This window comes from Xiphophorus hellerii, chromosome 10 (genome assembly GCF_003331165.1).
Source record: "Xiphophorus hellerii strain 12219 chromosome 10, Xiphophorus_hellerii-4.1, whole genome shotgun sequence".
NCBI lineage: Eukaryota > Metazoa > Chordata > Actinopteri > Cyprinodontiformes > Poeciliidae > Xiphophorus > Xiphophorus hellerii.
The window spans coordinates 1,121,675-1,142,754 of NC_045681.1; the positions used below are offsets into that span (position 1 = coordinate 1,121,675).

The 21,080-nt window shown below is 37.6% G+C and overlaps 1 protein-coding gene across 1 annotated transcript; it reads left to right on the plus strand.

The window, feature by feature from the left end:
* The first annotated feature begins 424 nt into the window (after positions 1 to 424).
* On the plus strand, positions 425 to 20,969 carry LOC116726612 (vesicular glutamate transporter 1-like). The gene is made up of 13 exons (XM_032573389.1): positions 425 to 927; positions 8,714 to 8,966; positions 10,547 to 10,665; positions 10,738 to 10,852; positions 11,606 to 11,693; positions 12,258 to 12,344; positions 12,694 to 12,830; positions 13,732 to 13,881; positions 14,716 to 14,848; positions 15,630 to 15,740; positions 16,215 to 16,342; positions 17,416 to 17,485; positions 18,144 to 20,969. The coding sequence occupies exons 1-13, from the start codon at positions 866 to 868 to the stop codon at positions 18,413 to 18,415; spliced, it is 1,725 nt and encodes a 574-aa protein (XP_032429280.1). The 5' UTR covers positions 425 to 865; the 3' UTR covers positions 18,416 to 20,969.
* Positions 20,970 to 21,080: the final 111 nt, after the last annotated feature.

A 21,080-nucleotide genomic window follows, 5' to 3' on the forward strand; every position in this document is an offset into this window, starting at 1 on the left:
AAAATCAGGCAAAATAAAATGTTTCCAAATCAGTTTCAATAAAAAACTGATGAAACTTTAACAGAAACTGCAGCTGTTTGTCTGTCTGCTCAGTTTTTGGTTAAAACATGTTTGATTTTCATTCAGTGATGAGAAAATCCAGATTTACTGAAGCAGGAGAAGAAATACTTCAGAATAAAATTACTCACGTAAAAGTGAAAAGTACAACGTAGTAAAAATAATAAAAGTACATTTAAAAAAAAAGTTATTCAAGTAAACATAGTTACAACCCAACTCTGCAAAATACTAATTTATATAAATAATAAAGTTGTGGTAAACACGTTATGCAGTTTAAAGTTGATTCTTGGAGGCATAAAAAGCTCCTTCCGGAGTCCGGACAGCATCCCGCGGTTCCGGCCCGGTGAGTCCTGGGTGCCCCGGTCCGGGTCCACTCCCTCCATTCGCGGCCGCTGCGCGCCCAGAATAGCCCGGCTCGGCTGAAAAAAGCCGGAGCGCCGGGAGGAAGTGACATGCTCTCCTCCACTACTCACTGCTGGAGATTAGCGCGCAGGCAGGCAGCGGTAATCTGCTTCAGCACCGCGGACACAGACGCCGCCTGGCCATGAATCCTCCCCAAAGTTCCCTGGAAGGGAACCGCCGCGGACCCAAACCACATTAAAACAAGTTCGTGTGGATCCGGAAGCAAAAGTTGGGCTGGAAATGATTTTTAAAATGTATTTATGATTATTAGAAACCAGAAAATCCCGGGACAGCCGCCTCAGATTTGGGAACTTGAAGGAATCTGATGATCAGGTGAATAAAAGCGGATTTTTTTAAGGAAGCAGAGGAGAAGGCTGTGCGCTCCGAACCGGACCGGACCGTGAGGATGGAGATCCGGCCGGACAGGTTCAAAGCTGCGGCAGCGAAGACTCTGGGGAAGATTTACGGGTAGGTCGATCCTCTGAATGCCTAAAACTGACCCATAAAGCAAAAACCGGAATTATCGCGATCCGCCGCAGGGCCGGTCCGATGTGGCGGCGGCCCTGGGCGGAGTATTACCTGAGGGCGCCCAGTTCTCCTCTACAGGTTTTACATTTCTGTTAAACAAGAAGCTGAGATAAAGAGGTAATTTAAAACATGTGATTATTTTCTTAAAGGGAACTATGAATATTAATCAACATTAATTCATCGCGTAAATATGACAGATTTAGAGTGACTAACTTTCTGTTTTATTTTGATTTTTAAAATAATTTTTTATATTTGATTTCCATATTTGTTCTGAAAAGTTTCATTCAGACATTTATTTATCCTTTCCTGTTCTGGTATGGATGCATTTTAATGTTTTATAACCGTTAAAATAAAAAGAAAGAAGGAGATCCAACTTGATATGTTGAAAATAATCAAATTAAGCTTAAATATCTTAAATGTATTAATTAAAGTTTGACATGTTACAAATTCTTTATTTTTTAGTTGGAGCGCCATTCTCTATTTTCAGTGAAATGTTTCATGATTTTCCCAGCTCAGATTTGTAATTATTACCTTTAATTTGTCACGTTTGGTCAAACTTGTGCTCGTCTGACTGAATTCAATCTCTCAAACTGTGCTTATGCCTCTGGCCGGCCCGTCCGACCGATAAGAGCAGCGGAGGAGATCAGGATGTCCTCAGGCCTGGATTATCTGACACATCTGCATTTATGCTCCGACTCCAGAACTTTCTGGTCCGTTCTGAGCGTTGAAGCCGGAACTGAAGCTCCAACCTGCAGGTTGGAGTAAAAGTAGCCGCCGCCTCTTCCTGGGATCCAGGAACAGAATCTGGTTTCATCGCAGGCAGAAATGTCCTTTCAGCGAAAGATGAAACGTCGGATCGATTTTTGGATCAATTTCTGCTGCAGCGGCTGCTAAAACACCGTCTGCAGGTTTATCACACAAATTAAATATATTTCAGTTAAAACTCAGAGTGTTTGGATTAATACATAAACTTCAGGGATTGTGCTGCAGATTAGCAGATTTAATGACAGATTATGACTAAACGGCAGCAGAAATCTGACACAGAGTCATTAAAGGCTAAAGAAACTTCTCTGTAAAAACCTCAACACTTACACTGTAAAAAATGTTGCTTCCTGTGAAAATGATAGACGTTAAGTAATAAACGGCACTAAAAAAAAAAAAAGTAAAATAAGTTTCAGGGATTGAAATCACATCTGAATTTCATCAATCATCTGTTAAATCTACAGAAATAAGTTTTCATTTTGTGTAAAAACCTCAACATAAAGTCACAAAGTGACACGAATGTTTAGTCTTGTAAAAAGTTTTTCTGATATTTGAATGAAACATTAACAGAATTGTTTTGTTATGACTATTACAATATTTTTCTGTTTAATTTTTTTTACCACCATTTGTAGCTTTAAGAAATAAATTAGATAATATTCACATATTGTTGCTGTGAAAACAACGTAAACATTTTGTTTGTTAAAATATTTGTTTAGTTATTTATTTTGGGGGCACAAGTGTTTTATTTTTTATTTTCTTTTATAAATTTTACATTTATACACCAACTAGTGCATAGAAAACCAACATTACGGACTAACAACAGAGGAATCTTATTTTAGTTTTGTGGCAGTAATTGACAGATTTGCATTTCTGTTATTTTGTTTTTCTGTAATATTCTTTGTTTTGATTAATCTAGGGTCACTGATATTTTATGTATTGGTAAAGAGAGGGAGAAATAAAGATAAAAAATAAAAATATATGCCAAAATTAAGAATAACTAAAGAACACGTTTTGTAATTTTATTAATAGGTTTTCCCATTTCCTCTTTCCTCCCAAAACATTCACATTATCATAGTTTCCTGCTGTGATTCTACATCGTTTTAATGTAAACTCCGAGGCCATTTTTTACAGTGTAGGGGTAAAGGGAAAAGTCCGGAGCATTTCCAGAAATCTGAGAGCATGGAGGTTATCGATGGACTCGCCTTTCTCCCTCCTGGGATTTGATGCAGCGTCTCAACCCTTAAATCCTCTCCAGAAATAGCCTCTCCTCTCCAAGCTGTCGGCCTGCGTAAATCCCCGCAGGATGTACACCTGGGCCGATCTCTGCCCCTCCCGGCGGCCCCTCTCTCCGCGGGACGCCCAACTACCGGGATTAGTCCTCTTAATTAAACGGCAGCAGGATGTAAGCCGTCACTTCCGCCCGCGTAACGCGTAACGCGCGTGGGAGGCTGCTGGTCAGGCGGGTCCAGTTGGGTCCAGTTGGGCTTCCTGGTTTGGACCAAATCCCCTCCAGGCGTTACTGGACTTTCTGTGTCAATGATTCAAAACTGATAATCCAACTCAGTCAGAGTACAGTAACTAGTTACATTTACTCAGTTACATTTATACTTGAGTAACTTTTTGGAAGAAAAATCTTTTAGGAGTAATTTTACTACGAAGTAATCAATTTTTAATAATGATTTAACAACAAAGCAATAATTATATTATGATTTATCACTACTTTTATTTGAGTAAAATTTCTGGATACCCACTGTGAAAAACTTGACTGAATAAATATGAAATATCTTGTTTTAACCAAAGATTCAGCAGACAGACGCTCACTGCAGCTTCTGTTAAAGTTTCATGAGCTTTATTTTGAAAGAAACTGATTTGTAAAAATGTTTCTTTTGCCTGATTTTCTTAGTTTGTCATTTGTATCGATTGTTTTCACTTTTGTCCTTAAAATACCCAAATTTCCACATAACTTTATATTTTCTTCTGTTTGATGACGTAATTTTTAAATATTAAAGTAGTTTTTGATCAGCTAAACCTACTAAGTTTTTACCAAATACTTTTTTACTCTGGAATAATTTATTGGACGGAAAAGTTTTACATTTATTTGAGTAAAATCATGTTGAAGTAGCGATGCTACTCCGGATGTTTGAACCAGCCTGCACCGGAAGTGATTCTGCTTTCATTAGCATTATCGAGTCTGACCCTGTTTCTCGGTTCTGGTTCTGGTTCGGGTCTGAACTGCGCAGCTCGAGCTCCGTTCTTCAGGTGACATCCAGCAGAAGGTCAGGTGGCTTTCAGGGATTACAGCAGATTTTCCTGAACAGGTCAGCGATGAACAGAAACCGCAACAGATTAGCTTCATGCTAACAAATATGGCGCCTTGGAGAAAATATCCAAACACATTGAAGGTCTGTTTTCTCTCTAACTGCGAAGCTTTTATTGGAGATTTATGTTGCGCTGTGTGATAATTGTGAAAGGGAGGGAAATGGTTTCAAAGTGATTTTATCGATTAACTGAATTTTCTGACTTTGAAGATATAATCTTTGTAAAATCTAGATTTTTTTTCACTTCTTTGTTTCAGAGTGATTTCAGCCCCCCCAGCGATCCGCCATTTTGTTTTCTGGCCTATTTATTTACTTTGATTTATCGAATCAACATGAATCCATCAACTAAACATGTCAGGTTTTGAAAATCAGAGGCTGATTTTCATTTATAGTCTCGGACCAGGTTGATGGAAGAGATGAAAAAAATTCAAATGAACATTTTTATAATGACAACATACAGTAAGTCATCTATGATTTATGACAGACTTTATTGGTACAATTATAAAAATCCAAATAAAAACAAATCTCAATGAAAAGACAAAAAATGTAAAAACTTCATTTAAAAATTATAAATTCAAAATATGAATAGAATTTTAACTGCTTAGGCGGGTTCCTAAAACAGTTAAAATGTTTTTTTAAAACAGTTTTTATTTTTAATGGTAGCGTTTGTGAATTCAGGTAGACGCCCAGATGGGTTGATTAAAATAAAAGGATTTTTTAAAAATAAATATTTTCTGTCCTTTGTAATAAAAACAAAAGAGAAAAACCCAAATCAATTAAAATTGGAAATTAGATTTAACCCGATATTTTATTTTTAAATATGAATCCAACATGTAACAAATTGCTAAAATGAGGCATGAAATTATGTATTTCAGTCAGAAATTTGCACATTTACTAAGCGTTATAAAAGTTCTACACTTTATGTTTATGGCAGTCGTTTATTATTGATTCAAACTAATGCTTTAAAGATAAAGCGCTGACTCAGGCAAGCTGAGGACATGGATATTACTACCTTGTTTTATTTTCTTCTACATTACAATGTTTCACAGTAACTGTTGGTCTGTTTGATGGAGGCATAAAAATGTGAAATAATATGACAATAAGGTGAATATTTGTATTTTTGTGGTGGACACAGACCAGGAAGTGATTGTTGGAGAGAAAGAAGCTTTGTGGACTGTTGGTGGTAAAGGCAAGTGAAGATGAGGAGGAGGAGGCAGGAAGGAGGAAGAGGGACCCGCCCGGACAAAAATAGACTGAGTGAGCCAGAGATAGCCTATTAATAATTTAACATGGAGAATCATCAATACTTCATCACCGCTGAGGATTGTTGCAACCTTTAAGCACGCTCAAAGTAACTCTGGTTTATTATTGTGGGGCTTTTATTTCTCCCTGTTTTGTGAGTTGATTGAAAAGATCTGACATTTCGTTTTTACAGCGTCTTCAGACAGAAAAACTAAAACCAGCATCATGACAGACGCCTTCAGACATTAGAGCGTAAAACAAAATGCATGTCCTCAAAAATAAATGCATAAAGAAATGCTAGTTCAATGTAGTTTATTTATTATTTGACATCAAAATAAATCAGGTGGATAACTTTGATTAAATGGAACAAAAAAGGATTCATATAGTTGATAAAAATAATTTATTTTTGAACACAAAAAGACAGAATCAAGAGAAATAACTGAGATATAGAGGAACCCCAAAAAATTTTTAAACTTTCAAGGGACAAAACAAAAAAAAATATTACTTATTAATTCATTTATCTATGTATTGGGTTTTACATTTATGTCTTTATTGGAGACGATGCCTTTCTATGACATGAACATCTTTCTCTTGGGAGAGAGACATATTTCACCTAGGGGCCGTGGCCCCCTCTGCTCCCCCTCTTGGGCCACCACTGTTGTCAATAGAACATAAAAATCTTTAAAAAGAAAACTAGAGATCAGGGGAAAATCTAAAGCTAAATGAAAACCAGAACCTGAAGACTCCAGCTGGTGGCAACAAGTGGAGGATCTGACAAAGAGCGATTTAACTGAGAGAGCGATTAAAGCTGGGGAGGCTGATTACAGAAAATACAGACTCCTATTTATTAATGACGTTTGTGTATTCGTTTAATAACTAGAACCACAAACATGAAGAGGTAAAACATTCAGCCCAGATAAGAAGATAATTCAGCCCAAAACGTCTGCAGCTGTGGTTCTGTCATGTAAAACCTTTTTATGTTTGTATCTACAATAATATAAAATGTTACTTTAGTTTGTTATTGAGCAGATAAACTTTTAAAAAGGCACAAAACTTAGTTTTAAAATATTTTTGTGGCCCCTCAGCACTTTCAACGTGTCGATTTTGTCCCTGATGTTTGGACATCATTTCCTCAAACAGTCCAATAAAAACTAATTCCAGATTATCACTAAACTGCATGTTTAATGTGGAACAACCAATTATCAGTTTGATGACATGGTTACTGCCAGGCCTCTTTATGAATAAAATCATGATTTTTAAACAGATTTTTGCTGACTGATGTATCTGGTGTTAAAATTAGTTGATCTAAAACATTAAAAAGCAAAAGATTGTATGTAAAAACGTTTTCATGCCACAGTTTGTACATTCATGCTTTTTATTGGAAGTGACATGAAGAGGTTTCTGCTCAGTGTTTCACATGTCATGTTTCATTTATGGCTCCTTGGATACATATTTGATGTTTTTCAGACAGGAGGCAGAAAAAGGTCAGAGCTTCTCAGGAAACGTGAAGAAGAGGAGAAACACGTTGGAGAAAACTCTCTGCAGTTACCAACACCTTCTCTGGCGTTAGGAGCCGCTTCTGTCAGGAGATAAATGTGTGCAAAGCAAAAACCAAAATATATTAACACCTCCAGGAGAAGTAAGAAACAAACGCTGGTGTTTCCCTGGTGAGGCTCAGAATATCCACTCAGCCTGATGGATTCAGAAACCATCTGGCATCCAGGCGGTTTTTAAACAGCCAGCAGATAAACGCTTCATGTTGGGAAAACATCAGATTCTCTGGAAGACAGCGAGGGCACGGCTAACAAAACGCTAGCTATGCTAGCCCTAAAGCACTAGTCATGAACATTAGCAACGCTAACGTTAAATTGCTACACCAACACAGTATTTAGCGGAAGCTAATACTAAAGTGCTAACTTCAACTCAAATGATCAGGCTACAGCCCCGAAGCGCCAATTTTCATTTTGGAATTATAATTTACATCTTTGACGGCAAGTTGGAGTCATTATAGATTAAAAAGTAATAATTTCTGCCAAAACAGAATTACTGCCAAAAGTATTTCTGAGATTAATCTCAAAATTTCTGGGGGTTTTTTCTAGCATGTTTTTTCTTCACTTTTCAAACTCATAAATTTCCAAGAGTTTTAGTAGAAAATTTCTGAGATGAATCCCAAAATTAACTTTTTTTTTGTTGGAAATGTATTCCTTTTTTTCTTTCTTCCTCCCTTTGATACTGTATGTTTATATCTGGTTCTCAGCTATGCAGGTCTTATTTTGTTCTTGTTTGTTATTAAGTTATTTTGAAAGAGAGAGAGAACAAGAGGCGAGGAAAGGGAAGTGCTGCATAAATGGTCTAAAGTCGCTTCAAAATAAGAGCCTTAATGTTAAATGTTTAACTCCCAAGTACAATTTAACTTCCTAGAGTTACTTTGGTTAAATTCTAATAATATGTTAAGTACAGTCTTTCTTTCAGTTTCTTATAAAATCAGAAGTTATTAGTAAAATTTGGGCTAGCGTTGGTTTTACTGTTTGCTAAAATCGAAGATGGAGAATATTTAGCTAAAGTTACGTTCAACTTTATCCAACTGAAAGTTTAGAAAACAGTCCAGTAAATTCTCACTTTAGAATATAATTTGGGCAAAGTTAGGTAGCAACTAGTTATATTTACTTAATTACATTTATTTAAGTAACTTTTTATTAAATAAAAAAAGTCCTTTTAGGAGTATTTTTACTACGCTGTACTTTTTACTTTTACTTGAGTAATTTCATTATGAAGTATTTTTTTCTTTCTTTAGTAAAATTTCTGAATTTTCTTCCCACTGAATAAAAACCAAACATGTTTTAACCAAAAATCCACCAGACTGACTCAGACCTGCAGCTTTTGTTCAAGTTTCTGAAGATTTTATTGAAACTGATTTGGAAAAATGATTTTTGCCTCATTTTGTTATTTTTAAGACTTGTATGAGTTATTGTTAATCTGGTTGTTAATATAGCAACATTTCCTCTTAACTTTATATTTCAGTCCGTCTGATGATGTGATTTTTTAAAGATTGATAATTTCGCCAGTGACTCAGACTTTTTACCAAATACTTTCTAACTCCGGAGTCATTTCTACTTTTTACTTGTAGCTGAGTAAAAATAAATAGTGCTTCTCTTACTCGAGTGTAGTTTTTGGAAATTTGCTGACCTCTGAATTTAAGGGAAGCTAAGTACGCTAAGCATTTTCAAGGTTAGCAAAAAGCGCTAAAAATGAGCTCTGCTGTTAGCGCATTAGCAGAATATTAAAATCTGGATTCTGTTGTTACTTATTGTTCTAACTGAGGGGTTTCTATACATTTCCTGTAGCTGAACTGTGAAGTTCTGCGTTTTGTTGCTGAATGAAGGAAGCGTCTCTCGTTGCTGCAGGGCGCTAGAGAAGAAGCAGGAAAATGGCGAAACCATCGAGCTGTCGGCGGAGGGCCGGCCGGAGCTGGTGCAGGAGAAGGAGATGCCGGTGGTGGACTGCACCTGCTTCGGCCTGCCCCGCCGCTACATCATCGCCATCCTGTCCGGGATCGGCTTCTGCATCTCGTTCGGCATCAGGTGCAACCTGGGCGTGGCCATCGTCAGCATGGTCAACAGCCACACCGTCTTCAGGGACAACAAGGAGGTCATCGTGGTGAGTTAGAGCAGCTCTTCCTCTGGGCTTCCCCTCTGAACGGCAAGGACTGCGGTGTCCAACCGGTGGCGCCAGGGCCTTTCTCTGCCCTCCTGATTGTTTATTGTGGCCCCATCACAATTCTGCAATGGAGCCGTTTAATTAGGTTTTTTAAGAAAAAGACAGAAAAAACAACTAAAATTAATTCTCATATCTTAACCAGGTTTCATCTTATTTTTGTAGTAAGATGAATGACAAATATCCAACAGCTTCATTTCAGCAAGAGCAACTTCCTGTTGCTAAGTTTGGGTTAAAAAACTAAAACCAGAAAACTGTACTACACTGTAAAAACACAAAATATTACCAAGTATTTTTGATCTAGTTTCTGGTGCAAATATCTCAGTATCCTTAAAATAAAACTAACTTACAATTAACTTTTCAGAAAAATAAATAAACTTCTTTTAAATCAATAATTCCTTAATGTGGATGAAAAAGTTCAGTTCCATTGACAGATTATTTCACCAATGGAGAAAAATGTTTTGTTATAAGTGAAATAATCTTTTTTTTAAATCAGTATGAAGGAATTATTGACTTAAAGCAAACTGACATTTCTCACAGAAAAGTTACTTATAAAAGATTTTAGTCTAATTTCAAATCTAAGATATTTGCACAGGAAACTAGATTAAAAGTAAGATTTTGTGTTTTTGCAGCACCTGCCTTATAATAACTTATATCTTGGATCTATAATCACTTATAGATCACTTTTTCTGTTTGTAAAAATGTTAACATTTTGTTCATTTCAATATATATATATTTTAATTAATTACTGAGTTGGTAAAATGAAAAAGTTACATAAAAATTTTTATTTACAAAAAATCTATATTTTTGTCTCTCTTGGCTAAAAGTTTGTACACCCCTTCTGTACGCTGAAACATTCATAAACTTTGATGCTGATTGTTCGTAAATAATTTTTTTATTTTTATTTGATCGGTTCTCCGTTTTGATTCTTCATTTTGACTGAACAAGCTGAACGGTGGAAGAGTCGGTAGAGAGGGAAACCTTTCAACGATTCAATTCCATTCTCATTTTTAGAGTCAAACAATTTTCTATTCAAACAATCTGGAGATTCTGTTTAATTTAAATGATGTGACTGAAAAGGTCAGAGTAAACCCGGGTTTAAAGAGGTCAAAAGAACTCAGGCTAAAGAAATGTAAAAAATACATAAATAATAACAAGATTAAAATAAAATGATGCCTCAGATTTGTATCATTCTTGAATTGCTGCACAAAAAGCCACCAATGGCCCCCGGGCCACACTTTGGGAACCCCTGGGGAACAGTGAAGATAAACTGATGTTCACACAATGAAAGAAATCCAACAAAAGAGATGCAGTACTGCTGAACGGACAGCAGGTGTCACTGTTGCGCCACTTTCGATGTTTTACTTTATTTCTGTTGCTAATTTCACCTGAGATCCAGTGCTGGAGCTCATCACACCTTTATTCATCCATGAAGCTTTAAAGATTAAATATTAGTTCATGAGAGCGTGATGCGTTTGTGTCCTGTCAGTAAATGAGAGCGTGTTGCGTTTGTGTCCCCTCAGAAAGCTCAGTTCACCTGGGATCCAGAGACGGTGGGGATGATCCACGGTTCCTTCTTCTGGGGTTACATCGTCACCCAGATCCCCGGAGGTTTTATCTGTCAGAAGTTCGCAGCAAACAGGTCAGCTAACCCTCCTGATGTTCACGTTTCCGGGTGTTTCCCCTGACCTTTGACCTCTGTGTGCCTCTGCAGGGTGTTTGGCTTCGCCGTCGTCGCCACTTCCTGCCTGAACATGCTGATCCCCACGGCGGCGCGGATGCACTTCGGCTGCGTCATCATAGTGAGGATCTGTCAGGGCCTGGTGGAGGTACGGGGAAACATTCTGCTCCAGAATGTGTCCAAACCGTTTAAGTCCGAACTCTGTCACTTCACAACCTGGAGCTTTAATGATGTTTATTGGAGAGAAAAATAAAAACAAAATGTGACTGCTTTCAGAGTTTCTTAGACGTAAAAATCTAAAAATGTGATTTGTTAATTTGTCCCTCTTTACTCTGAAACCCTGAAATAACATCTAGAACAGGAGGCAGCAAAATACATTTTTATAAATATTTACCATATCAAGTTAACTGAAAATTACTTCTAATAAAGTAAACTATCTATTACAAAAGAAACAAATAACTATAATGTCAGGAATTATCTACATAAATTAATATCATCTCTTGCTGAAAAGTTACTTTTCAATTGTGTTATTTCAAATGAACTGAGATTCTGTGTGTGTGTTTGGTTCTGTGTGTGTTTGGTTCTGTGTGTGTTTGGTTCTGTGTGTGTTTGGTTCTGTGTGTGTTTGGTTCTGTGTGTGTTTGGTTCTGTGTGTGTTTGGTTCTGTGTGTGTTTGCAGTGTGTGTGTGTTTGGTTCTGTGTGTGTTTGGTTCTGTGTGTGTTTGCAGTGTGTGTGTGTTTGGTTCTGTGTGTGTTTGGTTCTGTGTGTGTTTGCAGTGTGTGTGTGTTTGGTTCTGTGTGTGTTTGGTTCTGTGTGTGTTTGCAGTGTTTCTGTGGTTGTCATGTGACAAAGTGTGAAAACTTTCTGGTTTCGGTGTGTAACTACCCGCCTCCCTCGCAGGGCGTCTCCTACCCGGCCTGCCACGGCATCTGGGCCAAATGGGCCCCGCCGCTGGAACGAAGCCGCCTGGCCACGACGGCCTTCTGTGGTGCGTTCAGGGTCTGCCGTACATCACACTGCTGCTTCTTACTGTTCCCAATGACTCCCTGCGATCATCATGATGCATTTTCACAATAATCTAACCTGAATCCAACACAGCTGTCGATTAAAACTGCTGCTTATTTGGCATAAATGTTTCTGGATTATAAATCGTCCCAGAAGTTATCGCGATAAACGATAATATTGTTGTTTTGAGACCATTTTACAGTAACATAATGTTAGAAAAAACTCTCAAAGATCTAAACTTTACATTCCAAGGAACATTTAACCCTGGAACTGGAAGACATTTTAAATATCTAAAATAAATCAACAAAACAACAGAAATGACAAATAAAATGAATTATGAATTCACTGTAAACAAAATTATCTTTTAAAATAAGAGCTAGTTGAGGCCAAAGCAGCAGACTGAAGACTTTTATCCTCCAGGTTTTGGTAGAAAACAGAAAATCCTGCAAATGGAAATGATTGACTTTGTTTTAATTAATAATGTGATTAACCGATTTATTGCTGATTTAGTTTTCAGACATTAATGCGTCTGTCTGTGGTTCTGCAGGCTCTTATGCGGGCGCAGTGATCGCCATGCCGCTGGCTGGAATCCTGGTCCAGTACTCAGGATGGTCCTCCGTCTTCTACGTCTACGGTAAACGACCTTTGACCCCTGACATTCTCAGAAAACACAGAAAAACCCCGTTTGCAGGATAAACACAGCAAAAAAACCAAAATCTTACAAAGTATTTTTGGTCTAGTTTCAATCTTAGTACAAAGTAAAAAAACTTTAAAGTAACTTTTCAACTTTTCAGACATAGCAGCTTGTTTTCTAAATATTTAATACAAACTGATGAATTAGTTCTAGTTCCACTGGCAGATTGTTTCACTTACATGTAGCAGCTCATTAAATGTTTTTATGATGTTTCCATAGATATTGACATGTTTTCTGATTCCTGAACACAAACTGATTGTCTTGACCTTTGACCTCTCCCTCCCTGCAGGGAGCTTCGGGGTCATGTGGTACTGCTTCTGGATCCTGGTTTCGTACGAGAGTCCGGCGGCTCACCCGACCATCACGGAGGAGGAGCGGACGTACATCGAGGAGAGCATCGGCGAGTCGTCTCAGCACACGGTGACGGTCAGTCAGGCGCCACGCCGCGCTGCGCCGCCGCTTTAAATACACAGCAAACATGGCCGCCGGTCACCAGATGATTCAGAGTAAAACTGAGCGGTTAGAAACTGCACAGACACATTCACACTTCCATTTTATCTTTTGTTTCATTTACTCAAAAATAAACATGAATATGAAACAGAAACCATGAATGAAACGGAGCAGAAAGAAACTAAGATCATCTGTTTATTATTGCAATTTTATTCAGATAATATAGCAACTTTTTTTTCACATTATGTTTTCTCTCATTACAACTCGTTTTGTATTGACGTTTTTCTCGTATTATTGTGATTTTTCTCCCGTCATTATTACTTTTTTCTCATTTTATTATAATTTTTTTTCAATATTATTATGACTTTTTATTATTATTACAACTTTATTCTTTTAACATTGTGACTTTATTGTTTCATTTCAACATTATCCTTGTATTATTATGACTTTTTCCTCATTTTAACCTGCTGTTGTACGACTTTATTCTTCATGTCGTTTCTCATAATGTATTCATTCTTGCAGTTTATTATTTTTCTTAGCCTGGCTTTAGTTCTCTGTCCTAGAAAACAAACAAATTTCAAATACACAAAAATACACGACAAAACATCAGTTGACTCCAGCCATATCGCTTCATCGTGAAGATTTTCTCATTTCTTTTAAATGCAGAAACAGATTCAGATGTTTTCTCTCAGTCTGACGTGTTGAGTCAGAAAACCAGCAGCAGATCTGCAAACCGCCTCTGTTCGTCTCTGTCAGCCCAAAGTTTCCACTCTGACCACAGTTCTAGTTTCTGTTGGTCGTTGTTGTCCTGCTAATTATTGATCTGAATGTGAGAAATGTTTCAGACGTTAAACCGCTGAGCGTTTTGGTGTTGCAGAAGTTCAACACTCCGTGGAAATCGTTCTTCACCTCCATGCCGGTCTACGCCATCATAGTGGCCAATTTCTGCCGCAGCTGGACTTTCTATCTGCTGCTCATCAGCCAGCCCGCCTACTTTGAGGAAGTGTTTGGCTTCGAAATCAGCAAGGTAATTCAGCTGGAGATTCATGAACCACAGCGTTTATTTTAGGAGGCAGAAAAAACACAAAGCAGAGCAGGAAGTAAAAAAACAACAACTTTTATTGCAACTTAAAGTCACAGAGCTTCACAAACTGTGTGTGAACATCAGTTATCAAGTGATTTCACAGCTTTAGGCCTGGACTTTGACTAGGCCAACCAGCTGCCACAGTTTTGGCCAAAAATCCTAGAGAATTGAGCAACATTTAAAAATGCAAAGGTAATGAAAAGGATGCTGGCTTTTTCAGTTTTGTGTTTTTAATTCAATAAATTCATAATATTTTCACAAAGGAGTTTTATTTTTTAGAACTGAACTGTGAAGCAAACAGAAATCTAGATATTTTTGCCTTTAATGTTGCTCTGTATGAATAATGTTTTGCCTCAGAGTATGGTATTTAGGCCTGAACTTTGACTAGGCCATTCTAGCCTGCAACCAGAGCTGCATGTGACTCTATTAAACTCTCAACTCTGGCTCTGAATATTTTCGACAAAAAAATGGTAAACAACTGAGCGATTTTTAAAAATGTAAAGGTAATCTAAAAAAAACCAACATTTTTTCTTTGTTTTTGCTGCAATAAATTCAGAATATTTCCACAAAAGAATATTTTTTTTACATGACAGAACTGATGCTAAACAGAGAAGCCAACAGGACAAAGCAGTTGTAAAGTTTCCTGACAGTTTGAAGAACCTCTGTTGCAAACAAAACCTGAAAATCCAGATAAAACACCAAGTGTTCAGTTGAAAAGGTTTTGTAAAGTTTGTGACGCCGTCTTTGAGTGGACTGACCTGCGTTTGTTGCCTCCAGGTGGGAATACTTTCTGCTCTGCCTCACCTGGTCATGACCATCATCGTTCCCATCGGAGGCCAAATCGCTGACTACCTGCGCTCCAATCAGATCATGACCACCACAAACGTCAGAAAGATCATGAACTGTGGAGGTCAGAAGAAGCAGCAGCACACTGCAAAAACACAAAATCTGAACAAATATTTCTTTAGTTTTTAGTGCAAATATCTTAGATTTGTTTTATTTCAAGTGAACTAACTTATAATTAACTGTTCAGCAAGATACAGCAGCTTGTTTTGAATGAATAATTTCTTAATATTGATGAAAATGTTCAAGTTAAAGTGGCAGATAATTTCACTTATAACAAATTAAATAATCTGCCACTGGAACTTGGACATTTTCATCAATATTAATAAATTATTAACTTAAAATAATCTGCTGTATCTTGCTGAACAGTTACTTATAAGTTAGATAAGCTACCAAGATATTTGCACTAGAAACTAGACCAAAAATACTTTGTCTATTTGTCTTTGCAGTGCAGAAAGTCTGACCTGCATTAAGATCAGATCAAATAAAAAAGGCATTTTCTGGATGTATGTTTGTAGATTTTATTCTGGTGACTCAGCAGACTCGCTGTGTTTTATCGTTATTTAAAATCGCTCACCCTCCAGTCAGACACGCAGTCAGCCTCATTACCGAGTTAAAGTTGTGTGAAAACACCAGACCACATGAGGCAAACGATGACTAAGTGTTAGCAGAGGCTCGCTCAGCTATTTCTGCTCAAAGATGTTCATGCTGGAGAAAAGAGGAAGCAGAAACTTTCATATCATGAGATAAAGGCGTTTTAGCAAACAGTTTCCAGATCAGTGAGCTTTCTGCATTCAGGGCTGGAATGTTTGTGTTTGTTGTGACCTCTGACCTCTGGTCTGCACCAGGGTTCGGGATGGAGGCCACCCTCCTGCTGGTGGTCGGCTTCTCGCACACGAAGGGCGTCGCCATCACCTTCCTGGTTCTGGCGGTGGGATTCTCTGGGTTCGCCATTTCAGGTGAAACACAGTTCAGGTTTTTAATGTTCACACAGAGAAACGACCCAAAAACAGAAACAAATTATCAATCATTTACATCATCAGATGGATCAAAATGTAAAATTAAATGGAAATTTTGGTATTTTAAGGACCAAAATGGACAAAGTAACAAAAAAATAACAAAATCAAACTAAAGAAAATTTGGAAAAGTTTCCAGATCAAATAAACAAAATCTTCAATAAAAAACTGATGAAACTTTAAAACATCAGGTGAATTCTGAATTAAAACATGTTTGTTTTTCATTCAGTGCGAAGAAAATCCAGACTTTTTACTCAAGTAAGAGTAAAAATTACAACGTAGTAAAAATACTTCTCAAAGTAAATTTTTTCCAAAAAGTTACTGCAGTAAATGTAACTGGTTGCTACCCAACAATCTGAACGTAAATTTAGTAAAATTTTTAGCGTAATTTTGACGGCATTTTATGGTCCTGTTAAGGTTTTAACGTCAACCACCTGGACATCGCGCCGCGATACGCCAGCATCCTCATGGGGATCTCCAACGGCGTGGGCACGCTGTCCGGCATGGTCTGCCCGCTGATAGTGGGCGCCATGACCAAAAACAAGGTGAGAGCTGATCAGTCAGTCTCTTATTTTATTGATTATTTGATTGACAGATTCAAGAAACGGGTCAATCAATGCAACGGTGTTTATGATCAGCCTTCTTTAGACGGACCCGAAAAGCTCTTCTAAAAATATTTTTTACATATTTGTGGAAACTGTTACCATGTTGTAACAGTTTGTTATGACAGATAATCTGTGAAAAAATGAAGCTCTTAGTGCTAACTAGAAACAACCAATCAGAGCCAGAAGGCAAGTTTTAGTGCTGTCAATCATTCCTCCATGTGGTGCTGCTCGTCCCTCCCTCTCTCTCATCATCTTTCTCTCTACTGCGCTGCAGCTAGCACAGCCTGTTGTAAATGCTAAGGCTAACAAAGGTTTAGTTAGCTAGCTAGCTAAGGCTTATTTAGCTAGTTATGGCTTGCTACTAGCCTTAACTAGCTAACTTCAGTTAGCCGTTCGATGACAGCAGACAAATGATTTTCCTGTAACTTTAATTTGTTTCTCCACCATTAGCACATTTAGCAGCACGTACATGGGATTGGTTAACAGCGCTAAGCCCCGCCTCCTAGCTCTGATTGGTTGTTTTTGGTGCATTTTTTCAGTCAAATGGCAGCTCAGGGGAGAGGAGGAGATCGATCTTTTCACAGATTTTGCGTCAGTTCTGAAAAACATTTTTTATAAAAGTTACAAACTGGAGCGACTTCCACCCTGCAGACCTCTGATCCAACCCACCATAAACCTAAAGCTGCACATCGATTCTGGACAAAAGCAGAGCACTTGTATATTTTATTATTGTGCTGCTGGAAAAGGAACGATGGAAATAAATTATTAAAGTCCTAAAAGGGAGAGAAATCCAGAACCACGGTGACTTTATAAAAACTGAAGCTGATTTCTCTCTGCCTCGACTGAAATCACATTTTTCTGTTGAGTTTGTGAAGGAAAATATACCACAGCAGAGTTTCTTCTTCTGAAAGACTTCTTGTTTTTTTTTTTTTTTAATCAGAGACTCTTACTTCTGCCCTGTGGTGATTTTTAAGTCCTTCTTTCTATTTGTTCTGTTTGTTTTCTGTATTCAGACGCGGGAGGAGTGGCAGGGTGTGTTTCTGATCGCCTCACTCGTTCATTATGGCGGGGTTATATTTTATGGTGAGTCTAACTCGTCATCGTTCTCTGAAGTCTTTGTGCGTTTTTATCAGAATGAGTTCTGGGAAACATTTCCTGTTTGTCAGCTTATCTTTGGGCAGCAAAGGACATTTAAGTGGCTGATTAGGGCCTCCACACCACCAGGGGGCCCAAGATATAAATCATCATAATGATGATTAACTGTCATTATGATAGCTTAGCTATTTGTAGCTATTTGAGCTAATCAGTATTGTAGCTACTGGAGGGAGGTTTGTGTAACAGAGACATTGTGTTGCACATAGATTCTCTATATGTGTAATGATGATTAGCTAATGAGTAGCTTTGTTACACAACCTGTAACTTAGGACTTATGAATCATCAGGTGGTTACGTTTTGTTGAAAATGAAGATCTTCTTAGGGCCCCAGAAAGGCTCTGGCCGGCCCTGGGTTTGTGGCTCCAACGCCTGAAAAAGACGCTAATGTCGCCTCTGACTGGCTGAATTATGATTTTTAATAAATTATCGCGTGAACAAGCTTATTCACACATGATGTTAATTTATTTTTCCATGTAATGGAAACACCGCTATTGTTAAATTGTGTTTTTTCGACATTAGCAGGGTGCAGATAAATATTTGCGCTCATTTGTGTGGGAACCGCGGCTGATGTCTGAGTTTCTGTGCAGGTATTTTTGCCTCTGGGGAGAAGCAGCCGTGGGCCGAGCCGGAGGAGCTGAGCGTGGAGAAGTGCGGCATCCTGGACGAGGACGAGCTCGCCAACGAGACGGAGGAGCTGTACCGCTCCAGCGGAGGAGCCGGCTACGGCGCCACCACCCAGGGCTCCGACCCCAACGGAGGCGGCGGCGGCTGGGTCTCCGACTGGGACAGAACCGAGGAGTACGTCCAGCCGGCTGGGACCAACAGCTACGCTCACGGAGGCGAGCCAGAGTTCACATAGAAGCAGCCAGAGAAACACTAACAGCTCAGCAGCAGCGTGGAAACACTGAAGGAACTAAAACAGCAACTGGGCTTTTCCTGACCTTTGAACTTTAAAGACATTTAAAGTGAGGATGGTAGTTAAATGTGTGACTGCAGTCAGGAATCAGAAGCGTTTTTGCTAACTTTCACTGGCTTGTTGTTAAGATGAGGCGTCCATCTTTAATAGCGGCAGGCGGGTCTGTGTTTCCATCATGACTTGGTTTTTATTGGTTTGATGCTCATTTAAATTTGAGTTTTTGTAGATTGGATGTTTTATCCACTGAAACATCACAGATCAGCGTTGAAACAGACGGATCTAAAGGCGTGGGCTGATTTTCCTGGATAACTGAATATAAATAATGGTTAAAAAACATAAGCAGAGAGGCAAGAGTTTGGTTACACCTTGGAAAATCCATCACAGTGTTACACAGAAACTCACACCAACAGAGTTTAATTTATCTAACATGCAATTTTCAGTCTGTGGAAGGAAGCCAGAAAGTTTTTGTGTTCAGAGGAACAAAATGGAAACTGGTCATAAAACCACATCAGATGGGACTCTTTAGGAAATTAAGACAACAGCGCCTTCATTTTGGTTTCGGGTCGTTTCTTCCCTGTTCTAATTGATACCAACATTTGTTTTGTTTTTTTTTTCTCTATATGTAGAACAATGAAAATTCGTCCATTTCATACCTGAAGCATTTCAAAACAAAACAACTGAAACCGACAAACTTTATGACCAATTCTTTGGTCAGATTGTTATTGTTGTGCTAAGCTAGCACTAGCTAATTAGCAGGTGAAAGGCTAACTTTAGCTTAAGTGACTGAACTCGTTCTCCAATGTAAAACTAAAGTCATTATTACACAGTGTAGTTTCACCAACATGATTTTGTTGTTTGAGCATCAAACTAAAATGTTTTATTGATTCGGACCAACGATGCGTCCATTTTGACCAACAATGGGAAACGTTCAGCATACTGTGACAACTAAAGATTTAGTTGCCAAAGTCCTTAGACAACTAAGTCCTGAATATTATTATAATGTTCAGCAATAGTCTACTGTAAGGAAATGTGATTTTAGGACCAAATATGGTCATTTATTTGGTCCTAAAATCACATTTCCTTAATAATTACCAACTGGAAGTCACAAATCTGATCATCACAATCTCTTATTTTGGTTATTTAGAACCAAAATAAATGAAATTAGAGTAAAATATAAAATATTCAGCTAATGGTGTCCATCTGAAACCTGCTACACATTATCTACACAAAAAATTAACGTAATTATACCAAAGAAAAATAAGCCAATTAAAGCTAACAAAGCCTAAAATGACTTTACCTGACAGTTAAATTTTAATTATAAAGTTAAAAACACTGTATGAAATATAGTTTGTTTTATTTACTTAATGACCAGTTCTTCAGTCAGTGTCTGAATGTTTAGCATAGCTAGCACTAGCTTGTGCTAACTACTTAGAAGCTAACGTTAGCATAAGTGAAAAACGTTGTTCTGTGATGTGATTATTAATGTGACATTATCATTATTACTCTGCTAAATATTTTCTTTCATCCTGAATACGAGGTTCGTCGAGGTCGGGTCTGGTTGTTGTTGGTCTGTAGTTCAAAATGGCCGTCTTGTAGTTTATTCTGTAACTCAGTAAACTGGGTTATTGTTCTCACCTGGTGTTTGGATTAAAGACGTAACCCAGCAGGTTTCTGTGTGAACATTTCTCTTGGGTGAACATTTGACTAAATCTAAAGTTTTTTTTCAGCCAGCAGAAATTTAGCAGAAAGTTTTTGCAAAATATAGTTTTAATCTTTTATCCTTTAAGAAAAGCATTGTGCCAATACAACAAAATAATGATGTATTCTGTAGTATTGGTTTATGAGGAAGTGAACAGTTGCAGATCTGTTCTGTGTGTAGTGATAGAGGTGAAAATTATTTTGTAAAATGAACAGAAAATACGAAAGTCTTTGACCTTTTTGCCTATTGAAGGAAAGTTATTATTACGCAAAATAACATCATCTTCATAAATCTGTGTCTGAGTTTAGGTTCTTCACAATTCCATTTTCATTCAAATCCATCATTTTAATTTCTGTTAAATTTGTTTTATATGTCATATTTTTATTTATGTTAATTTATTGTTCACCAGCTTCGTCTGGCGTTAGCATAGATCTGAACACGATGGAGGAAAAGCACAAACAGCATCAGCACATTAAGTCTTATATCACTCTGACGGACTCTGAAATAAACGAGCCGATAAATCAATTAACTGGTGTATTGTACAAACGCACATAGCTTTATTTTTAGTGGCATGTTCTCATATATTCATATTCTTAGATCCCAGAATAAATGCTATAAGTAAAGAAATGTCATTGGTTTAAGTCACAGGATGGCACCGTTGTACTGAGTGGTGTAAAGGGAAAAAAGTTAGTTTTTGATTTTTTATTGATTTGTCTCAACTGATTCTTTTGTGAAACTGAACTGTTAAAAAAAATCCTGTACATGTGGAAATGTTGTATAATAAAATGTAGAAGTGTTGATTTTTGTGCAGTTATTGGATATTTTTGTTGCTTTTTGCTGAAGTTGTTTTTCTTTAAATAGATGTCCATTGCCACGGTTACTGATTTAAAGAGCAAGAAGAGGAAAACA